Raw genomic sequence first — 19,393 nt, forward strand, 5'->3', positions numbered from 1 at the left:
GCCCTTTACCATTCTCACAGCCCTCCTTTGGACACCATCTAATAACTTTATACATTTTTTAATCTTGTGGGACCCAAAACTGAACACAGGACTCAAGGGAAAGCTGCACCAGTGCAGAGCTCCAGAGCAGGACAATCCCCTCCCTGGACCAGCCAGCAAGAATGTGCCTGATTTACAAAAGATTGTATGTCTATACATAAACTACAACAGGATCAGCATTTCTATCTCCTGTGGTTTTGGAAGGGTTTCCCCCAGCTCAATAAATCAGTGCTAGCAGCTACAAATTTTGCTTTTGTCCTTGGGTTTTGGCCCCTCACCTTCAGACAAGCCCGATAAGCCTCCACTTTATCAAGATCCAAAGGAACAGTCTCCTCTTCAGACAGCCTGACTTCAAAAACTCTGATCACATCTTCTGTTTGCAGAATAACCTGGAGCAGACACCTCAGTGCATTCAAGCTAAAATAAATGACACAAGGCAAATCCATTATAAGGAAGGACTAAGGACTAATCCATTATATATAAGGACTAAGAAAGAAACAGTGATATTTTTAAGTAATTGTAGATGATTGGCTAAAGAGAAAGGTAAACAAGAAATTTCTGTGATATCCATACTTCTCACCTTCTTTTTTAAAGTGTTCCAGAAAAGAGAAGAAATTCATGTGTCTGTTTCTAATAACATGTATACAATTTGCTGAGAAAAAGGTGTAATTTTACACTGGTGGTAACAAAAGGCAACTTTTTTCTGGACTATGAATTATGCAAAAAGTGAATATTTATTGCAAAAGCCTCAATTTACTTACCTGTCTAAGTAGCCAGCAGAAACACCATTAATATTTTCCAGTTTTTGAAAGAGGGCATTTATCTCTGATTGCAAGTACACATACTTCTCACAGCCTCTGAAGTTAGGCAGCAAGTCCTTATGCTTATTGAGGGTTTCAGCCATTATTTGAGAGTCGTTCTGCACACCCTAAAGAAAAAGAGAATGCCTGTTTTACACATTTTTGGTTGGCTGAAAGATCATTCTATTCTATATTCATATGGAATTGGTCTCTATATCCAAGCAGCCTGCTCTTTATACATAACCAGCTTGACTGAGGACTGAAAAAGTGGCTGAGCTTGCTTCCTTCAAGGCAAGTACTACTGAGCAGTTTCTTTTTTGTCCACAATAGGTCATATGTCTTTTTGAGCACCTACACCACAAAACTCAGCTCAGAAGGACCAGAATGTCCTCCTCTTGAAACCTTTGTAACCTCATAGCCCCATGGGAATTTCTCATATGCCAAACCTGTTACATTTTTGTACCAATCTTCCCTCCATGGTTTCCTACAAATCTACAGAGCTAGGAGAGGGATAGGAAGTCTCATGTATCCAGTCTGTATCCCACAGACAGCACCTTACAGGCAGGTGGTTATGTGAAGTCCTTGGTAAAGGGTTTTAATGGTGCTTTACTCTGGATGAGGCATAACATGAACTCACAGTGACCTGACATCAGTCCTTCTGTATTCCTTGCCTGGCAGAATTTGATTTCTAAAATCCAAGAGTCAACTTTTTCTACTTGGAAGGTAAATTCTAATCCAAATCATTATGGTTAGCCTCCAACTGAGGTTATTCTTCACAGGATGTGTGTCTTTCCCAGCTGATCATAAACAGAACTGCAGCGTAGAGTCATACAGAGCTTGAGATGCTCAAAGACAAGCATCCATGGTTACCTCTAAGTCCTTTATTCTGGCTGAAAAGTCGTGCATAGCCCCTTGATCCACTCCAAGAGGAGCTCTTTGAACCATCTGAATCTCAGCAGCTTCAATCTGACGTCGAAGTTTCTGAAGTTCCATCAGCAGCCAGGCCTCCTGCTTCTCATACTCTCGGTTTCTCTCATTAACGATTATGGTGTTTGAGGAACCCACAGGACAGCACTCAGTTGGGACCACTGAAATGGTAAAATTAATTGGGTAAGCATCAACTGCCAGAGAGCTGAGCAGGAACATGTGTAAAGCCAAGGCAGTGCCCAAGTGACCCAAGCACTGAGCTGACCTGTAGAACTGAGTGCAGGTGGAAGATCTGGGCCTTAGGCAGCTGTTTCAGAGAATGAAATCTCTCCCTCACAAAAATATAAACTTGCTTCCTAAAATGCAGCAGTGAGATTTAGCTTTCTAATAATAGAAAATTTATCAGATGGACTAAATTCCTCTCATTCTCCCAGTAGGTTCCATGAATTTTAGAGCACTATTCCCAGACTCCCATCAAAGGAAAGAGCCATGCACTCCCCTGTGCATGGCCAGTTTTGTTATGTTGGGAGACAGCAGAACAGTTCTTGAACATATTCCTATTCATATGCTGAAAATAACATTTTCACATAAAAGAATGCACAACTGGCCACCTCTGGAACAAAGAAACCCCAGCAATCCAAACTCTACAAAAGCCAGGACGACAACAAACCTGTTTGTGGTGGTCGTGCTTGATTAGGCAGTTGTATGATCAAAGTTTGGTAGTGCTTCTGAGCATCAGTGAACTGAGTCTGCATCTTTCGTTTGTCTTCATCACCAAACATCTCTGAGCCTTGGCTGTTTCTGAGGAATTCTTGATAATGGATCTCCAGGTCAGTTATTATTTTTTGGTAATCTTCCTTGCGCATGGTTTTCAGCTGAAATAAGGAAGAAGGGAATTTTGAAATAAAAGGAAAAAAAAGCAATTTGGGAAGTTTTATGACTAGTTAATCATTAAGGAACTAACTAATAAACCTATAAAAAACCCAAAGTAATCACACTTTAGAATGAGTCCTAACTAGGTTGCCTCTAAAAGAATGTCCTAAGAGTACCATCTGAGTTAACCTATCCTTGTTACTATCATTTCATACCTTAACAGCAGTTTGAAATTCTACCTCTTATTCTGTTTATCCGTGCCCCTGTACAGTGGGAGCTAATACAGCAAGTATGTAATAAATTCCCTTAGCTAATCTTCCTGCTTATCTGTTTCTCCTTTAATAAAATTACAACTCCCATATGTGTGAGTTTTTGTGCAACCCAGCAAAAGGAAGGCCTGTGGTTTTGTAGAACATGCATCTGCACAGGATACTGCAGGGTCTGCTTGGGACAGCAGACATCAGGTCATGGATGTCTCTGGTCTGCAGGCAAGGCCAGCTGGTGTCTTACCTTGGCAATAGTCATGGCTCTGATTTTCTCAATGTCAATCATGCAGTAATGCCAGGACACCAGGCTCTTCATGTTGATATACAGCTGGTTCCACAAAGCTAAAATAGCTTCATAGTATTGCTCAATTCTGGCATGAAGGAAAAAAAAAAGCATGATGAAAATGCATCTGTCCTTGTAGCACAGATACAAAATATCCCAAGAAACATCCACCAGATGTGGAGAGTGTTAAGGCTCGTTCTCTACTTGAAAAAATCTTGGAAATTAATTTATACCTGATTTTAATTAGTACAGATGAGAAAAATTGTGTAGACATTAAAACATTTCTAGGCCACAACCTAGATCCCAGCAAGTTTCACTGAAGTGAGTTTGCTCAAGTCAAGGGTCTAGCCCTTAATCCCCCACCTTTAGGGGCAGGGGCAGTGCACTCTGAGCAAGGCACAGAACATATTTTGAGACTGGTTGCTGTTTTGAGTGAACTCTAACCCCAGTGGCAAGTGTCCAAACTCGGGCAGCAACTCACTTGGTAGCCAGATCCACTGCCAATGGGTTGGGGGGTGGGATGATAAGGCTGACAGATGGCACCAGCATGTCCACTCCTCCAGGGCCAGTCACCAGCCACTTGCTGCGCTCGTTGTTGTCCTTCAGGATGCACTCATCGCCTTTGCGCACCGTTTTCTGCAAGGGACACAGAACAGGGTTCTTCCTTAGCTAACTAAGGTGGGTCTTCCAGGAGAGACAGACAAGGGAGGTGCACCTAGATCACAGAAGCAGGAGCGCTTCCCAGCTGGTCCGGGTGTCCATCTCAGCTTCACATTAGGGCAATAGATCAGTACAGATCAACCCCTTCCCCCTGAATCTGGTTTCCACATGAAGAAAACCCAAAAAAGCCCAAGAGTGAGCCAGAGAACCCCAGTCTGCCAGATCATCAGACCTGGGGCTTGTCTTGACAAAAACTGAATGTGGACACATGGCCTGGGTAAGCTAGGCAACCATGCATGGCTTTCAGCCAGTGAGCTGAAGGCATGAGGACATTTAGTGTTACATCCATATTTGCAAATGTACTGGGAGTGAGTGTGGCACAGCCAGATTCACCAGCTCCAACTGCCAGAAATCCTGACACCAGGCAGCCACAGGTGTGGCCATGGTGCAGAAAGAAGCACATAAGCAGAAAGTACATCTAAATTTATTATTAAGGAAAAAAAAAAAAAACCAGAAATAAACCCAAGCAGCCTCAGTACTGAGGAGGAAGAAAAACCATAATTAATTTCATAACCCATCCAGAAAAGAAATGGGTATACTAATGAATAACTGCATATTCCTCACTTTTGTAAGATGAATTGTTCACCTAAGAATCCAGAGAAGCACTGGAAAAGTGAGCAATCACCAAAAAAAAAGGTGTGGATGCACAGAGGCATCTGTACAACAATTTCAGTCTTATCAGCAATAAGACTTTTATGTTCGAATTTGAAATATGAGGATTAATGCTATTAATTAGATTAATAATAGTAATTTTGACTAGATTTATTAACCAATAAGAACCTACTTGTTTATTCATAGTGCCAAGAAATGCAGGGCTTCTTCCGTCAAAGAAATTCAAGCTGACTAAAACCAGATAAAGGGGTTACACCTATCAGCTCAATGGTCTGCTTACTAAGTAATTTGCAATGTTCTAGCTTACACAATGTTCATTCTCAGCCAAAAAGGGATACAATACCAGATCCTGTTTGTAGTCACACAGAGCCTTGAGGATAATGGGCTTGTTACTCCGATAGTCTGGGTTACGTGGCTTCAGCTGCACAATCTTCCTGGATTTATTCACCAAACTCTGCACTTGCCTCTTGTATTCAAGAATTCTCTCTCGTTCATTCTGCAAAGATTAATCATACATTACAAATTTATTCTAAAAATAAAAGACATCTAATTCCCACTGTCCTATTTAAGAGAGGGATACATTTGGAACTTACACTAGGCAAAACTTACTTTATCTCCAATGGGATGAGCCTTTGGCCTACAATGTAAACCTGCAGTTTTAAAAAGAGCTGAGAAACGTCTAAGCTGCATCTTTACAGCTCTGGCAAGATGCAAAGTTTGCAAAATTTGCATGGCAGGTTTTTCATACAGATCTTCAATGTGGTTAAAGTGGTGTTTAAGAAACACAGGCATAAATTGAAAGAATCTAACAAAATGAATGCTAACAAAAAAAGGCAACAATTACACTTTCAAACCTGACTTCATCAATTGGCCTTTTATTGACCATTTTTTATTGACCACTGACCATTTTTTCTCCAATTTGGGACTGTAGTGCTTAACTCGTGATAAGAGCTAAAAAAGCTGACTTCTATCCTTTCAAAGAGACTACAGTGATATAGTGACATGATTAATCATTTATCAAATGTGTTTATCCTTTGAGGCAAAATCTATTCTACCACATAAGAATAAAAGTATTTCTTTTTTTTTCATTTGTTAGCATGTCAGAAAATTGGGGATTTGTTGGACTCATTCCAGACTTAAAAATATAGTGGTCTCAAGTTCATACAGTACTGTATTCAAACATTGCAGTACACTTGGGTTTACATTTGTTATCTAAAGAGGGCAGCTGGTTTCCCAGAAAAGCAGAACATAACCTGTCAGGTGAGTGTGACAGTACCTCCAGCTCTTTGATCTGCTCCAGCAAAGTCTGCAGTGACATGCTCTTATCACAGATGAACTTCTTTCTGATAGAGTCTTGCAAGTTTTTCAGGTAGCACTCCGTGGCTTGGGCCTCTTCAAAGAACTACGGAAGAAAAGTTGTGAATTTGGCTGTGTGTAGCTCTTAAAAATGTCTGCTAAAAATTGATGGACTCCTTTAATGAGAAATCCACCTCTGGCACAATGGTAACATTTATAACATTGCAACAGTGTGCTATAGTAAATATATGTGTGCACAATAAATATATCTTTGATGGGATTTACGCTTTTTTTTAAGTTGTGTGAACTCTCCATATCACTACTCACCTGAAAGTAAGCTGCATTCTCCTTCAGATGAACATCAATACATTTGGTGATCTGAAGAATCCAGCTCCACTGAGTTTGCAATGTATCCATATAGGCCTAAGAAAAACAGCAATATACACAATTCAGGCCACCACACTGATCTCTCTCCCACACCTAGACTCAAGCAAAATTATCTATGCTTCACACAAATGCAAATGAAAAATCTGCTAAAACAAACTCATGGATACCAGTACAACGTCATTCGTGCAAATGGTTTCACAACTTCTAAGCATCCACCTAAATGAAATTAGTTAAATACCTGCTTGTGAGACACAAAGAGAAATCTGTTTGTGACCTGAATTTGTTTGATCAACATAAAGCCCCAGGTGCATTAACAGAAAGGGGTGAAATGCGCAAACAGTAGTGCAAATAAAGTATTTCAGCTGAAAATGGCCATGTTCTCATTCTTTCAGGGAACACCTCCAAACATGATATTTTATGCTCGTTGTTTTTAGATTCAAAAGACTCAAGCAGCCATGTATATTCTTTAAAAAATGACACACAACTTTCACTTCACTGCTGGAGCTTAAAAGAATCTTTCCTTTAAGAGAGAAACTGACTACAGGAGAAATAGGATTTTACACCATATGATAACAGTTAATCAAGTAAACATACTGAAAGGCAGAAATTATTTTTTTTTCCTTTTAGCTTCTTCAGTTGCAGAGTTCTTATGCACTCTTGAAACTGCAACAACTACAGCATCTCCTAATAAAATGTCCAAATTTTTGCAGCCTTTTTAATTAAAAAATAAGTACACACCAAGCTGTGAAAGCAAAAGTATCTTGGCTAAGCCATAGAAAGGCACTATGAATTTCAGCTGCAGAAAATATTTGCACTTAGATTAAACATAAATCCTCAACAAAGGGTGTGGCTTTTTTCAAAACATGCCCACTAAGAGAGCAGAACAGCAATTACATGCCTTCCTATCATAAATTCTGCTGCACTGTAGTCAGCACAATCAAGATACAGCAATTTCAACACACTCAGATAACGCCCTAAGCTTAGATTTCATTTTTACTTGCATCTATCACCATACAGTTGTTAATGGCCAGGTTTGTAGAGGAAGATAGTAACATTTATTAGAGCAGTCCATAAAGCTGGGTAAAATGGGCATGATTTTGGGCAACCAAACCCTTCTTGAGCCCAAATGCAGCACTTTGTATGTGAACTTTCATTGAGAACTTCTCCCATGTAGCAACTAAAGAAGCAAGTGAAATCACACAAAGTCTAACTCACCTCAATTTTGTCTGAAGCAGGATGCTGATTGAGCACTAGCTGGTCACTTTCTTGCTTTAGCTTGTTGAGTTCTTTTTCTTTAACCTCCAGTTCACTCATACGTTTCTAAATAACCAAAACACAGCATTAAACTAACTCCAAAGGTACACTGCACAGCCAGAACAGTGTTTTCATCTGCTTAAAATTTCCCAGATAGTTGTGATAATATAAAATTATTCCCTCTAACACTATAAAGTGTTTCCATTAGGTGTACTGAAGTTAATTATGAAGACAGTAGAATCAAAGAAGGTGCAATCATCTTAATTCTAGTCTCTGGGCTTGCTGTTTCAGAGAGCAAAGGACATTAAGTTCTGTCTTTCTTAAGAATGATGGAAGCAAAAACTACTGCATCTTGCAACACCCAGAACAACTGAACTAAAAAAAGGCATTTTCACAATAGTGTGAACCTCCATTCTTTTTTCAATTTAGTGATCAGCACCAATACTGGTTAAACAAACACACAGGCTCAATTTCCCTACACAGCCACAGATAACAAGGAGCAGGGCAAACTACATCTGACCCTGCATGCAATGTGCTGCATGCAGAGCCATCAGAGGAACAGAGCACAGCTCTGCTTCCTGGTGACAGATAATCAGGGCCAAATACAGGGACCTCTGACCTCTGCATAGTCCCAACAGGGAGAATTAAAACTGCTTGATTCAAGTCCCTTAGTCTGGCATGCCAGCACAATGGCTGTGCTGTGCTGTGTGCACAAGCAGTAGGTGATCACCAGTCTGTACTGGACTGCACCAAGAAGGCCACATTCCAAGGTCAAAATAAATTATGAGAACTCCCTGAATGGGAGCAAAATCCTCCAAAAAATGTCCTGTCCTGACTCCAAAGGTTATTACATAGTACTTCAATGAAAACTGTTGATAAAAAACCCCAGGAACTCCAAAAGAGTGAAGAAACCCCCTGCGATGAGCCTCTCCTGAGAGAGGCTGTTTCTCCCTGACTATTCCAAGAGAGGGCTGATGGAAAGCATAGGGAGGTTGAGCTATCTTACAGAGAAGGATTCCTGCTTCCTGGCAATATCAGTGTTCCTGTCACTCCAGTCATAGAGGAGCTCCTCCTCCTCACAGTCATTGATCCACATGATCTCTCTGCTGGTGGCCTGGATGAGGTTCTGAAATTGGCGAAGCTGATCCATTCTCTCAAAGGAATATTTCTGCAAGGAAATACAGATATGAGAAGCCATAAACATATAAATGCCTGAGCTGTGTGGAGAAAGGGAAGCTAAGAGCACAGCATGGCTTTTGCCTTTTTTTTTTTTTTTTTGTTTGATTGGTTTTGGTGGTTTTTTTTTTTTCTTGTTTTTTGGGGTTTTTGTTTGGTTGGTTGTTTTTTTGTTTTGGAGGTTTTTTTAATGTAAAATAACAATAAAACCCACATGTCTGTAAAACCTGTTGGCAGTGGATAGCAGGTGTGCCTGAGTTTATTGAACCATGAAACCTGTTAGCAATAGACAGTGCACAACGTGTCAGGATTTACAGAATAGGAACCTGATGACAGCACCTTCCCAAAGTCATTTCTAACACACCTGTAGCAGACATGTAGGAAGGCAAGCAAAAAGGCATGAGGGAAGTACAAAAAAAGCCTGAGCATTTAACATCCTTTTGCTTGCATTTGCTGCTCATAGTACATCCTTGATGTTATAGCAGCATCTTTTGCACAGTTGACACTTCAAGAAAAAATTCTTTGTCTTCACGTCATAATACACATATACACATCCTGTTGCTTGAAATCAGGTTGCCAGGAATCAGATTCTGCTCCCAAGTGTTAAATAAACTATTTGCACGAGATTCTCACTGTGTTTTACATGAAGATCCACAGCCCTACACAGAATTTGGTTGGTTCTAGTTCCACCTTTGAATAACTTCTTAAGCTTCATATACAGTGTAATTTTATCGTTACACTTACTCCCATTAAGGAGGTAGAGGTCTACTCTTCACCTGCTTGGTGACCAACTCCCTTCACCAGGTGCAAACTAGAAACTTCCTTGTGAGAACAAGTCAATTATACAGCAGGCAATGCTGTATCTTGAAGTCCATTAATCTCAAGTCCATAACTCAGAACGAATCTTTCAGAAACTACAAAGCACTTTCAGTTTACTGCTGCATAGAATTATTTAAATGTGCATCTGTCACTCTGTCAAAACCTGAAGTGTCCCATGACAATCACATAGGTGCTAATAAAGCAAACAGGGTCTCAGAAAGGACCACATCCCTTGCTTACCAGCAGGCCTTCATATTCTTCCTCCAGCTGATGAACTGCAGCCTTCTCCCGCTGGAAGAGAGACAGCAAACACTTAGTGAGCCTTTTACAAGTTGCCTACTTGCTGGTACTTCCTCTACAGAGTCAATATCATAATTGCAGGTGGTAACAGGCAAATGCCTGCAAGAGACATCTGTCAATAGCAGATTTGCTCCGCTGGATGACTCAGGAAGTACAAAACCAAGGCTTGGACAAACTTACTGCTCTCATGGATGTTTGGTATATATATCCAAGCCTGCACATAATCTGCAACACCAAAACAACACTTGAAACTGGATTTCTTTCTGCACCAAACTCACACCAGCACGTCCTAGAGCAAGCTTTGGAGATTATAAACTAGTATAAATTACGATGTGAGCAGACAGCTCCACTCTTTATCCCCATTTCTATGGCTGGGAACCTGCCCAGCCCTGGAACTGGTATTCCACAGGGCAGACTATCACCTTTCCTATTTGAAACAGAAGGGAAAAGGGAGAAAAATCCTTTCCACTCTTCAGCTTTGTTGAGGGATCAGGGCTCCAGAACAGACTACCTTTTCTTTAGATTGAACTCTCTCTTGCCAAATAAGAGAAAAGATGAATGGAAATTAAATAAGCCTCCTCTCTCCTATACCTAACTGCTGAGCTGATAGGAGAGGAAGTTAACACGGTATTTTCAGTCACTTCTTTATTCCAATCACAAGATTCAGAGGGCAACAGAAGTCTCAGAGGAAAAAAAGAAAGAAAAATAATATCAACACATAAGAAAAGCTTTAATCTTAGCCCAGAATTCGGGCATTTTTCACAGAAAAAACCTGATGACTCAAGGTTGCATCTGAACACCCACCTTATTCTTTCACTTTCTTGTTCAATATACTGAGACAGCAAGTGAGAATAATCACAGCTACTAAATTTTTATTTTAAAATTCTGAGGAATTATTGAGGAATTAAGAGTTGGAAGTGTTTGCTACCATGACACCATTGCTTTCTGAAGAGAGTATGAACTTTCCAACATTTCTTTTTTTGTAGTGGAACACCAGGTAGCCAATGCTATATAACTAGACCAAGCAAAGTGTAAGGGAGGACAGCAATTACCAGATCTGTTTTGACTTTGTCCAGGTGCCAACGATAGTCTCCGATGGCATTGTGGGTTCTCCTGTGCTCACAAATTTGTTGCTCGATGGATGCTGCTTCAAACCCCCACTTCACTTGCTCCATTTCAACCTAGGAACAAGAAACAGGATTGGTACTTCCACTTCCAACATTACTGCCTAAACTGGAGCATAAAGGAATTGAACTGAAGGCAACTGACTATGTGGTAGAGAGTAAAACTGAAATAAAGAGAAGTTCAGGACAGGATTTTACAGTTTCTTTAAATTGCCATCAATTAAACTATGTGACAGGCTCCCAAAGCAGAAGAAACAAATTAGGAAAAATATTTCAGTTGTTTAAAGTTACACTAGATGAAGCACACTCAGTAGTGTATTTTCATCTGTTGTCTTTGGACCAAACTGTTATTTTATGTTCTACAGTAAAATTACATTCTTATAACTCTGAAAACAAACCATGACTTTATCAAACAATGCTATTCATGCAATTCATGTGAAAATGCCCAATTAAGTTCTATAGCCCAGTACACCAGATTTCCATTTTAATTTTGCTCATGTAAACTTCAACAACCCCAGTTAAATGCGGTCACTCTAAAAAAACTCGACAGAATATAAACTGAAATTATTAGAAAATGTGTTTGTCCTGCATTTTAGCAACATTTATTGTAGGATGACAAGAGAAAATGTCCAGAAACAGAATTGAAAAACAGCAATACACCTGCTAATTACTAACCCAAAAACTGACTGCATTCCTTGTTTCATTTTTTTCCAAATATTAAAAACCACCTAACTTTAAATTCAGCTCCTTAAACTCCAAATCCTCTTCTATGCTGCAAAGACACACTGCAGCTCTATCTGAATGCCTGTCTATGCACATGCCCTGTAAAGAAAGAGGTATCCTAATCTTGGGTTGGAACTGAATTTGGTAATTACCAGCCTGGAGTCAAATCTCTATGAGTCAACAGATGACAATTAAGCCAGAACTCAAGCGTAGGGGTTCAAAGGCAGTGCTGAAAGTGATCCAAGAAACAAAACCATTTTTCATTCAGACATCTGAAAGTTAGAGGACTTTGACCCTTCTTGTTATATTTAAACAGTCCAAAGAGACTGTAGCAACAGTGGCAGCCGTGGCTGGCTGCCACATGCGAACAAAGGCTGTCTGGATTTCCCTGCAGTTTCCCCAGCTCTGCACTGGAAATTTGACTAACCCTCCCTACCATCTGATTCTCCTACCAGCAAACCATGCAGACAAAAACCAGAAAAACAGCAAAAAACATCAGCTGCTCAGAACTTTTTCCCGCATCTCACCACATTACTAGGAGAAACATTATCCTAATCTCGACGTGAGCAAGTAATGGGGCACAGCAAGGCACGATAGAAAGAAGCAGCATCGTGGCAAGTTCAAAATAAATTGTCCCAGTGAGGTAAGTGCTTATTGGCCCCACCTCAGCTTTCTGTAGGGATGAAGGGGAAGAGAGAGAGAGTGCCTTTGACTTTCACAGGAAGTTTAGTGTGGGAACACAGCTATAAAGCAGTTGCTTATGCTCCCTGTGTTGAGCACGGAGTGTCTGAGCAGGGCGTCACGTGGTGTCTTTGGGAGGTGCAGCCTGTTCCCCATCTTTCATTGCTGGAAGCATGCCCAGAGTCTGTCCAACACCATTCCTCAAGCCATGGCAGGTCTGACAATCAGCCTCCTCTCCCACAGCATGTGAAGAGCAATGATGTTGGCTGTGGCTGTCCAGGCACAATGCTTATACACATTACCATTCAAGGAGTGCATCTCCACTTCCCCTTCCTCCTCTAAAACATGCCATACAGAAAGACTGGACTGTAACTAGCACTCACTTAAAAATACTGCAACTCTACAGAGCTCTACCCTCCCCATTTGGTTTGCATAGGAGCCACCTGACAAATGCCAAACGCAGATAATAATGACAGAATCGCAAAGCAACAACCTAATAAAGAGAGATAAAAAAAATGCAATTTCAATTTACAAGGTGTCTGCACGTGCGACTTCAGCCACCTTGTTCCATCCTCCCTACCTATCTCTCAGAAAAGGCTGTCCAACCACAAACTCACTACTTTCACTTCAACACACAACTCTCACTTCAGCAGCACAAAAAACAGTGCGTGTTTTCCATTCCAGGTTACATCAGCAACAGCTGTGAATTGGCAAATTCGTTCTCAGAACACAACAAACAGTAGCTTCAGCATTTCTGTGTGCATTTTAGCACTGGCTTCTGAGAGCCTAGTCCCGTGGCAATCAGCTCTACCTCTCTGTGATAAAGACAGACTAGAGGGGGAGAGCAACTGTAAAACGCTGGACAATGGTTAAATCTGTGAAGATGGTCCTGTCTGTGTAAAGAGTTAAAATAAATATGAATCAAAGGAAATCTGTGCAAGGAAGGAGGGAAATATTGAGCATAATAATCTCTAACACAAATATGCCAATGTTTTTGTTACGTTAATACCTGTGTTTTATTTAGCTTTCAAATCTAACTTCTACACCTTTTCTTCTGCAAAAGACCCCAATCCATGTTTGGATTTCAGTGAGAATTCACTATATGTATAATACTGGGAGGGTAAAAAAAGGAACTTGGAATAACATGCAAGCATTCACATGGACCTTTGCTCTTCTACTGGCACCCAAAACTTTACTACATATGAGACAACATTCATAAACAACACCAAATTTTAGCATTGTCCCTGGGTTTTGCACAGATTTACCTTCTGCTGCCTCATCCAGCTTAAGCATTCACTTGTGACACGTTTTGTGTACTCATCCCAGCCCGAGCCGCTCTGAGAGGAGAAGCAGCCACCACCTTTGGAGCTGGCCCTCCTGGCGCGGGGAACGCTGATGGCTTTGTACAGGGCACGCATCTGCTCCTGGAGCTGAAGCAGCCTGAAAGGGAAGCAAACACTTAGTGTCTGTGAGCAAAACACCCAGAAAACACACAAACAATGCAATTTGTCTCTCCTACTGGACCACCAACTATTCAAAACAAAGTGTTGAAAGCAAAGACTGTGGAAAAAATATTCGGATTAAGATTTCATGGAGACAACTAAGGGGTCAATTTCTATCAGAAATATGTTACTGCAAGACCCTTCTCCATGTTAATGTGACCAAACAGATTTAGTTGCACCTTACTGATTTCTATTACGTCCTCAACACCAAGGAAGGTGAGCACTTGAGGCACCACAAACTTTTATCAGTCACATTCCCGACCCCAACCCTTCCCTGACAATACCTTTTCTGATACATGTCACAGGGCTGGCCCATCTGCCTCATCTCTCTGATCAGCCCATCCAGGATGTCCATTTGGTCATTTGCCTGTGCAAAACACTCTTCCAGATCCCTGTTCCCTCTAAGTGGGACGCCATCCCCATATTTCAATTCCTAATGAAAAAAGCAGATGGGAGATTAATTTAAATATTCATCATCTAAGCCTCCTTTGTTTGTCTTAAAAAAGGTGTTGTGAAGACTGGGGTTTTTTTTAGGAAGCATGATAAGTTTCAGGTCTCTGACTGCCAGTTTTAACTGGCAGAAGGTTGATGATCCACAGTCACTGAAAAGCGCTTATTAAAATAAAATATGGAAGAAAATTATTAAAATGTAGCTATCAAACAAAACTTTCCATAAAGAGCAGCAGATCTTGATGTTTATTTCAGTGGAACTAAGGCTTCACATGATGTGCTAACTTCTTAAGACATCGTGCTTTTGTGTTCAGAAGATGAGAAGGAAACACTGTCTTAGTAGGAGAGAGTAGATATTGCTCCTGATTTTCCACAAGGTTCCCTGAGGTTCTAAGACCTCCCCTCCTGCAAAAACACAAGCAGGACAGTCTGCCTGCATCCAGCTCCATGCCCCATCACATTTGCATCCCACTTTATCACTCAAAGTCTAGGCAAATTCTCCATGCACCCTCTCAGTGCAGTTGGACCAACATGGCCATGGTGTTCCAACCAGGGAGATGTGGCTCTTTGACCTCACTGCACACTGACACAGCCATGCTGAGCAAAGCACAATACAGCTGTGACCTGATTTTCCAAATAAAATATTATGGACCTCATTGCTCTGTCCCTTAGAAAGAAAAGAAAGAAACAAAGCAGGCAACGCATGTTGTGGCACCAAGCTGGAAGTAAACATCTCTTTCTTTCAACTTCACTGGAATAATATTAACCCCGAACAAAAGGCAGTATTTACTCTGGCATTGATTTTTGTATAAACATGCTCACACATCCTGTATCTCTGAAAAGGAAATGAACTCCTAACCACAGAGTTCATTTCTGAAAAAATTTTCTGTCCACAGAGGGTCCAAAAGTGTGCATTAAATCACTTCTACTGCCAGGACTGTTGAAGTGTTTCACATCTCAGTGGCCTCAGCAGCAGGATGCACTCACCACCCTGCACCTCCTCTGCTTCAGCAGGAATAGAGGACACCCCATGTTTGCCAGGAGTGAATTTAGCATCAGTGAGTAACCTGCCTCTAGGCACTCGGGGTTTGTACCAGAGTAGCATACTGCAGAGGTTATGTGTATGTATTTGAGCTGAAACAGCCAGGAAAACTTTAGTCTGGTTTAATTTACTTCTTTGGGAATTATCTGGAAGAATAAAATGAAGGTAATGAAGGTATTTCCTAAGGTGAGTCAGGTTCATTATGGCCCTGAAAACAATGGCAATATTCTACAGAACACACTAAGAGAGTGTAAGTAGTCATTAATAACAGATGTGAACACTGACAGCGGTCCTGATCTAAAACTGAAAAATAAGATGCAGTAGAACCTGTTTGAGGGTGGGTTTGTTGGTTTGTTGTTTTTTTTTTTTTTTAATTAAGAAGACCCCTTTCATTAACCAGATGCATTTCAATTGGTTTTACTGAACAGTGTACAGAGGGAAGAAAGTGACCTCAGAAGGAGGTATGTCATCCCACTCCCTGTTGCCTCACACAAACAGCTGACAGGGGAGAAAGGAGATGAAGAAGCAGAGCCTGTGAGTCCAGATAACAGCACAGAATATGTATGTAATATTCATAATCAGTTTGGATAAGGAGAACAAGAAGCACTCACGGGCTGTACTATGAGCTCAGCTCGCGTCAGGCAATCCGAACAGTTTTGCAAAAGCTCCTGGATGGTGTTCTGGCGTCTGGACATGGTACAGGTCCCATTCTGACTGTTGTGGGGGAGAAGAAGATGATGAAGTAAATACAGAGCAATTGCACTTTTTGAAGAAATACAAGAAACACAAATTCAGAACACTTAAGAGAAGTTACACGGAATAATCCACCTCATATAGGTTCACAGAGACACACACACTTCAACTGCACTGGGAAATTTTAATGACAGTTCCATGATGGCAGAGCCACTTTATAGTCCTGCAACAGGAGGCACGGACTGACTTTCCCACAGGACAGAGTAGAATGTGGAAACTGGCATGCCATAAAGGAGAAAGTTTTTCTTCCAGCACAGGTATTTGCTGCTTTGATAGACAAAACTTTGGCAGCATTACAGCGAGAATAAATTATTCACAATCTTTGTTAAAGTCAATACATTAGAGCATAGCCTTTGTGTGATGTAATTGTTCATGTTATCACACCAGCCATCAAATGTCAGGGCACACAAGGAAAGCAGGATCCTCAGCTAGGCAAGCACGGGAGCACACAAGTCCATACAAGTGTAAGAAGGGCCCTTTTATCAGCAGAAATGCACAAAGCTAGTGCAGTGTCTTGGGAATTAATTGCAAGATACACAAGCCACTGCAAAAAGAGATGTAGAACCCAGAGTCAGAGGACATGCTTTCTTACAAATACATAAAGCGTGAGTTTGGAGTCTCCAAGTAAAACTCCAAAACTAAACACACTAGTGAGGGGAAGAACAAGTCAGGTAATGGGGTCTTCATTGTTGTCTTGCACATAATCTACTGCATTCATACTGCCAGAATGTGAATTTGCCAGCATTTAGGATTCAGCCATCAAAGTGAGCCGCTGTAGTTAAATGGAGGTGAGGTGTTCAAGTGAGGAACCATTCCTTGGTGATGGGATCAGACCTCCCAAGCAAGCCCAGGCAGCTCCTAAACCCAAACACTTGCCAGTGAAACTAAGACAAACCTAACTAACAGACAGTGAGAGCTAAGGTGTTTCTAAGCCTTGCCTGGTTTTCTAACTCCTGTGCTCACAGTAGATAACCCTTTCCATTACAAATCACTGAAGAGACATTCCTTACAACACTAATGCCAACAAGAGCACCAGTGTGAACCTGTCCAACTCGGAGCCAGCAGGCAATCTGGATTCAATGGAAATCTTTCCACTGACTTGAACAGACTCTGACCATCCTTCACAAAAGGAATTGTGACAATGAAATAGCAGAACTGTCCTAGGCAAAATTACTGGAGTAGTGAGAAACATTTAATATTTTTAAGAGCTCTTCTGCAGCATGAGCTTTTGATGCACCAGCAGCCTGCCATCCTCCTATCAGCTCATCTGGAACAAACAGAAAAGTTTTGAGCAACTTTTCAGCAACTTCACCCATACCAGGGAACGGACCCTCAGAGGTGCAGAGACAAAACTGCAGAGTCACTGAGTGACATGAAACAAGATGTACACATGCAGCCCCCAGCTGGTGCTGTGACCCCTTGGCTGCACAAACTCTGCTCCCCACTGTGCTATGCACCCCTGCGTGTCTTGGAAACTGCTTAAAGAAAACAATTATGGAAAATAACGTACGGGTCTGATTTTGTGCCAGGCTTTGTGTCAGCTTCCTTTTCTAAATCATTCCTTCTCCTTAGGCATCACTGCTGTATTTAGATATAGAAATATCTGACTGCATCTGAAATTTACATTTAATTACACCCACAATTATTCTCATGAATGAAACATAATAAAAAAGAGAGAGGAACATTCCAAGCAATTTTCTCTTTTTAGAACACTGGAAGAGTTTTTTTCTTGAATCACTTTTTCCATCATGTTCTGGCAGCTACAAATGCTGGATATCCATTGAAGTCAAATAAAGTATAGAAGGTGACCAGATTTATACTGTAACCAGTCAGTCTATCTCCACTGGCTTCAGGATAACTTCGCTGAACTCAAAGACATTACTCCACCATGACAAGAGGTCTAAACAACAGCTATTATAGTTAACAGGGTAAGAAATTGTAAAAAAAAAGCTATTTTCAAATAAATCAAACTATTAAATTAAAATACAAACAAGTAGAAATACAAGTATTTTGTGTTCATTCTAATGATGTTTGAATGCCACATCCGTAATTATTGCCCAAATAATTAAAAAAATTGAAAACCTGAAGATAGCTAAATATAGACGCACAAAACTGTTTCAAAGGCAGGAGCAGAAGCCTTGAAATGAGAGGCTTAAGTACACCCTATCTAGGTCTTCAAATACAGTAACAACAAGTTACTTGTTTACAGTTCATAGGGACCTTCACAAGAAGAAAGCAGTACATATTTACAGCTCTCCAATCCAGCAGATAAAGATATAACCAAAATAGTGGCAGAAGCCGGAGCCATACAAATTGAAAACAGAAAAGAGCACACTATATTATTAATGCTTTCTTTGTTGTTAAAAATCTAACCAGTTTTGCCAGTGAAAAAACAGAAGTAAATCCCATGATAATGATAAAAAGGTCATGGCCTGTTAGAGGCATTTGCTTTCAAATCTGTCAGAAGACCAGAGCTACATGGAGTAATCAGAAGCATAGGAGCTGATGTTTGATGCCATAGCTCCACCAAGCCAACAGAAATCAAGAATTTCAAATCTGAAGGGGATTTAGCTCTACAAACACACCCAAGGGCATAAATCAATCTCTGAACTTTAAAAATAAAAATACTTGGTGAGACAGCACCTTAACAGGCATATACTGATGTTGATACATCAGATGGCACTAGCACAGTCCCACAGGGACACATCTTCAATACTTTTCACCCTTGTGACAGGAAGGTACTCCATTAGAAGTTTCAAAGTCCTTCAGTGTAATCTACCTCTTAATGAAGCCAACAGGCCTTTAATGGGGACGAGCAGATCAAAGCAGAAACTCCAGTTCAGAGTAACAAGACAACCAACCTTGAGGCAGTAGGAAACAGACAGCCAAAGTAAAACCATATCCAGCACAGAAAATACTGGACCAAAGAAACTGAGGCAAGCCCGGAACATGCTGGACAGGCAAGAACAAAGCTGGATTTTTAAAATAAAAACATGTAACCTACATGTTACATAAAAATATATTTATGTCCCTTAGAAAAATGTAGGATACCAACAATCCTCAGAAAACACAGATTAAGTGGGTTACATTACATGGTATTTTGTCAATGTCTCTCTTGTTTTGTTTGATTTTGTTTACATTAAACTGAATGAGTTTAGAGTAATGTTTGGTCATTTTAACACCTACTGCTGCTATGACAATTCGATTTAACTCTGGCAGCATCTAAACCTCACACCTATGAATAGAATCCTGTTGTATCCAACACTGTGGGCACACCATGCAGTGAAAATATGGGCAGATTTTTCATTTGTTTTACTGCACCCCTGCAAATGCAGCATATGTTATCAACCATTCCAGCAGAACTGG

General features: G+C 40.7%; 1 protein-coding gene across 3 annotated transcripts in view; it reads right to left on the reverse strand.

Annotated features, from left to right (window-relative positions):
* The window catches only part of DSP (desmoplakin), a 39,139-nt gene that overhangs the window by 13,766 nt on the left and 5,980 nt on the right, over positions 1-19,393 (reverse strand). For all 3 annotated transcript variants that reach the window (XM_058820754.1, XM_058820739.1, XM_058820747.1), the window contains exons 2-17: positions 15,886-15,988; positions 14,067-14,215; positions 13,546-13,720; positions 10,805-10,933; positions 9,693-9,743; positions 8,464-8,625; positions 7,419-7,523; positions 6,144-6,239; positions 5,797-5,922; positions 4,864-5,016; positions 3,670-3,824; positions 3,150-3,276; positions 2,437-2,641; positions 1,710-1,927; positions 801-967; positions 318-456 (exon numbers count right to left, since the gene is read on the reverse strand). In XM_058820754.1, coding sequence (XP_058676737.1) covers positions 318-456; positions 801-967; positions 1,710-1,927; positions 2,437-2,641; positions 3,150-3,276; positions 3,670-3,824; positions 4,864-5,016; positions 5,797-5,922; positions 6,144-6,239; positions 7,419-7,523; positions 8,464-8,625; positions 9,693-9,743; positions 10,805-10,933; positions 13,546-13,720; positions 14,067-14,215; positions 15,886-15,988 — 2,260 coding nt within the window. The remainder of the gene's footprint in view (positions 1-317; positions 457-800; positions 968-1,709; positions 1,928-2,436; positions 2,642-3,149; positions 3,277-3,669; positions 3,825-4,863; positions 5,017-5,796; positions 5,923-6,143; positions 6,240-7,418; positions 7,524-8,463; positions 8,626-9,692; positions 9,744-10,804; positions 10,934-13,545; positions 13,721-14,066; positions 14,216-15,885; positions 15,989-19,393) is intronic.

Source organism: Ammospiza caudacuta, chromosome 1 (genome assembly GCF_027887145.1).
Source record: "Ammospiza caudacuta isolate bAmmCau1 chromosome 1, bAmmCau1.pri, whole genome shotgun sequence".
Taxonomy (NCBI): Eukaryota; Metazoa; Chordata; class Aves; order Passeriformes; family Passerellidae; genus Ammospiza; species Ammospiza caudacuta.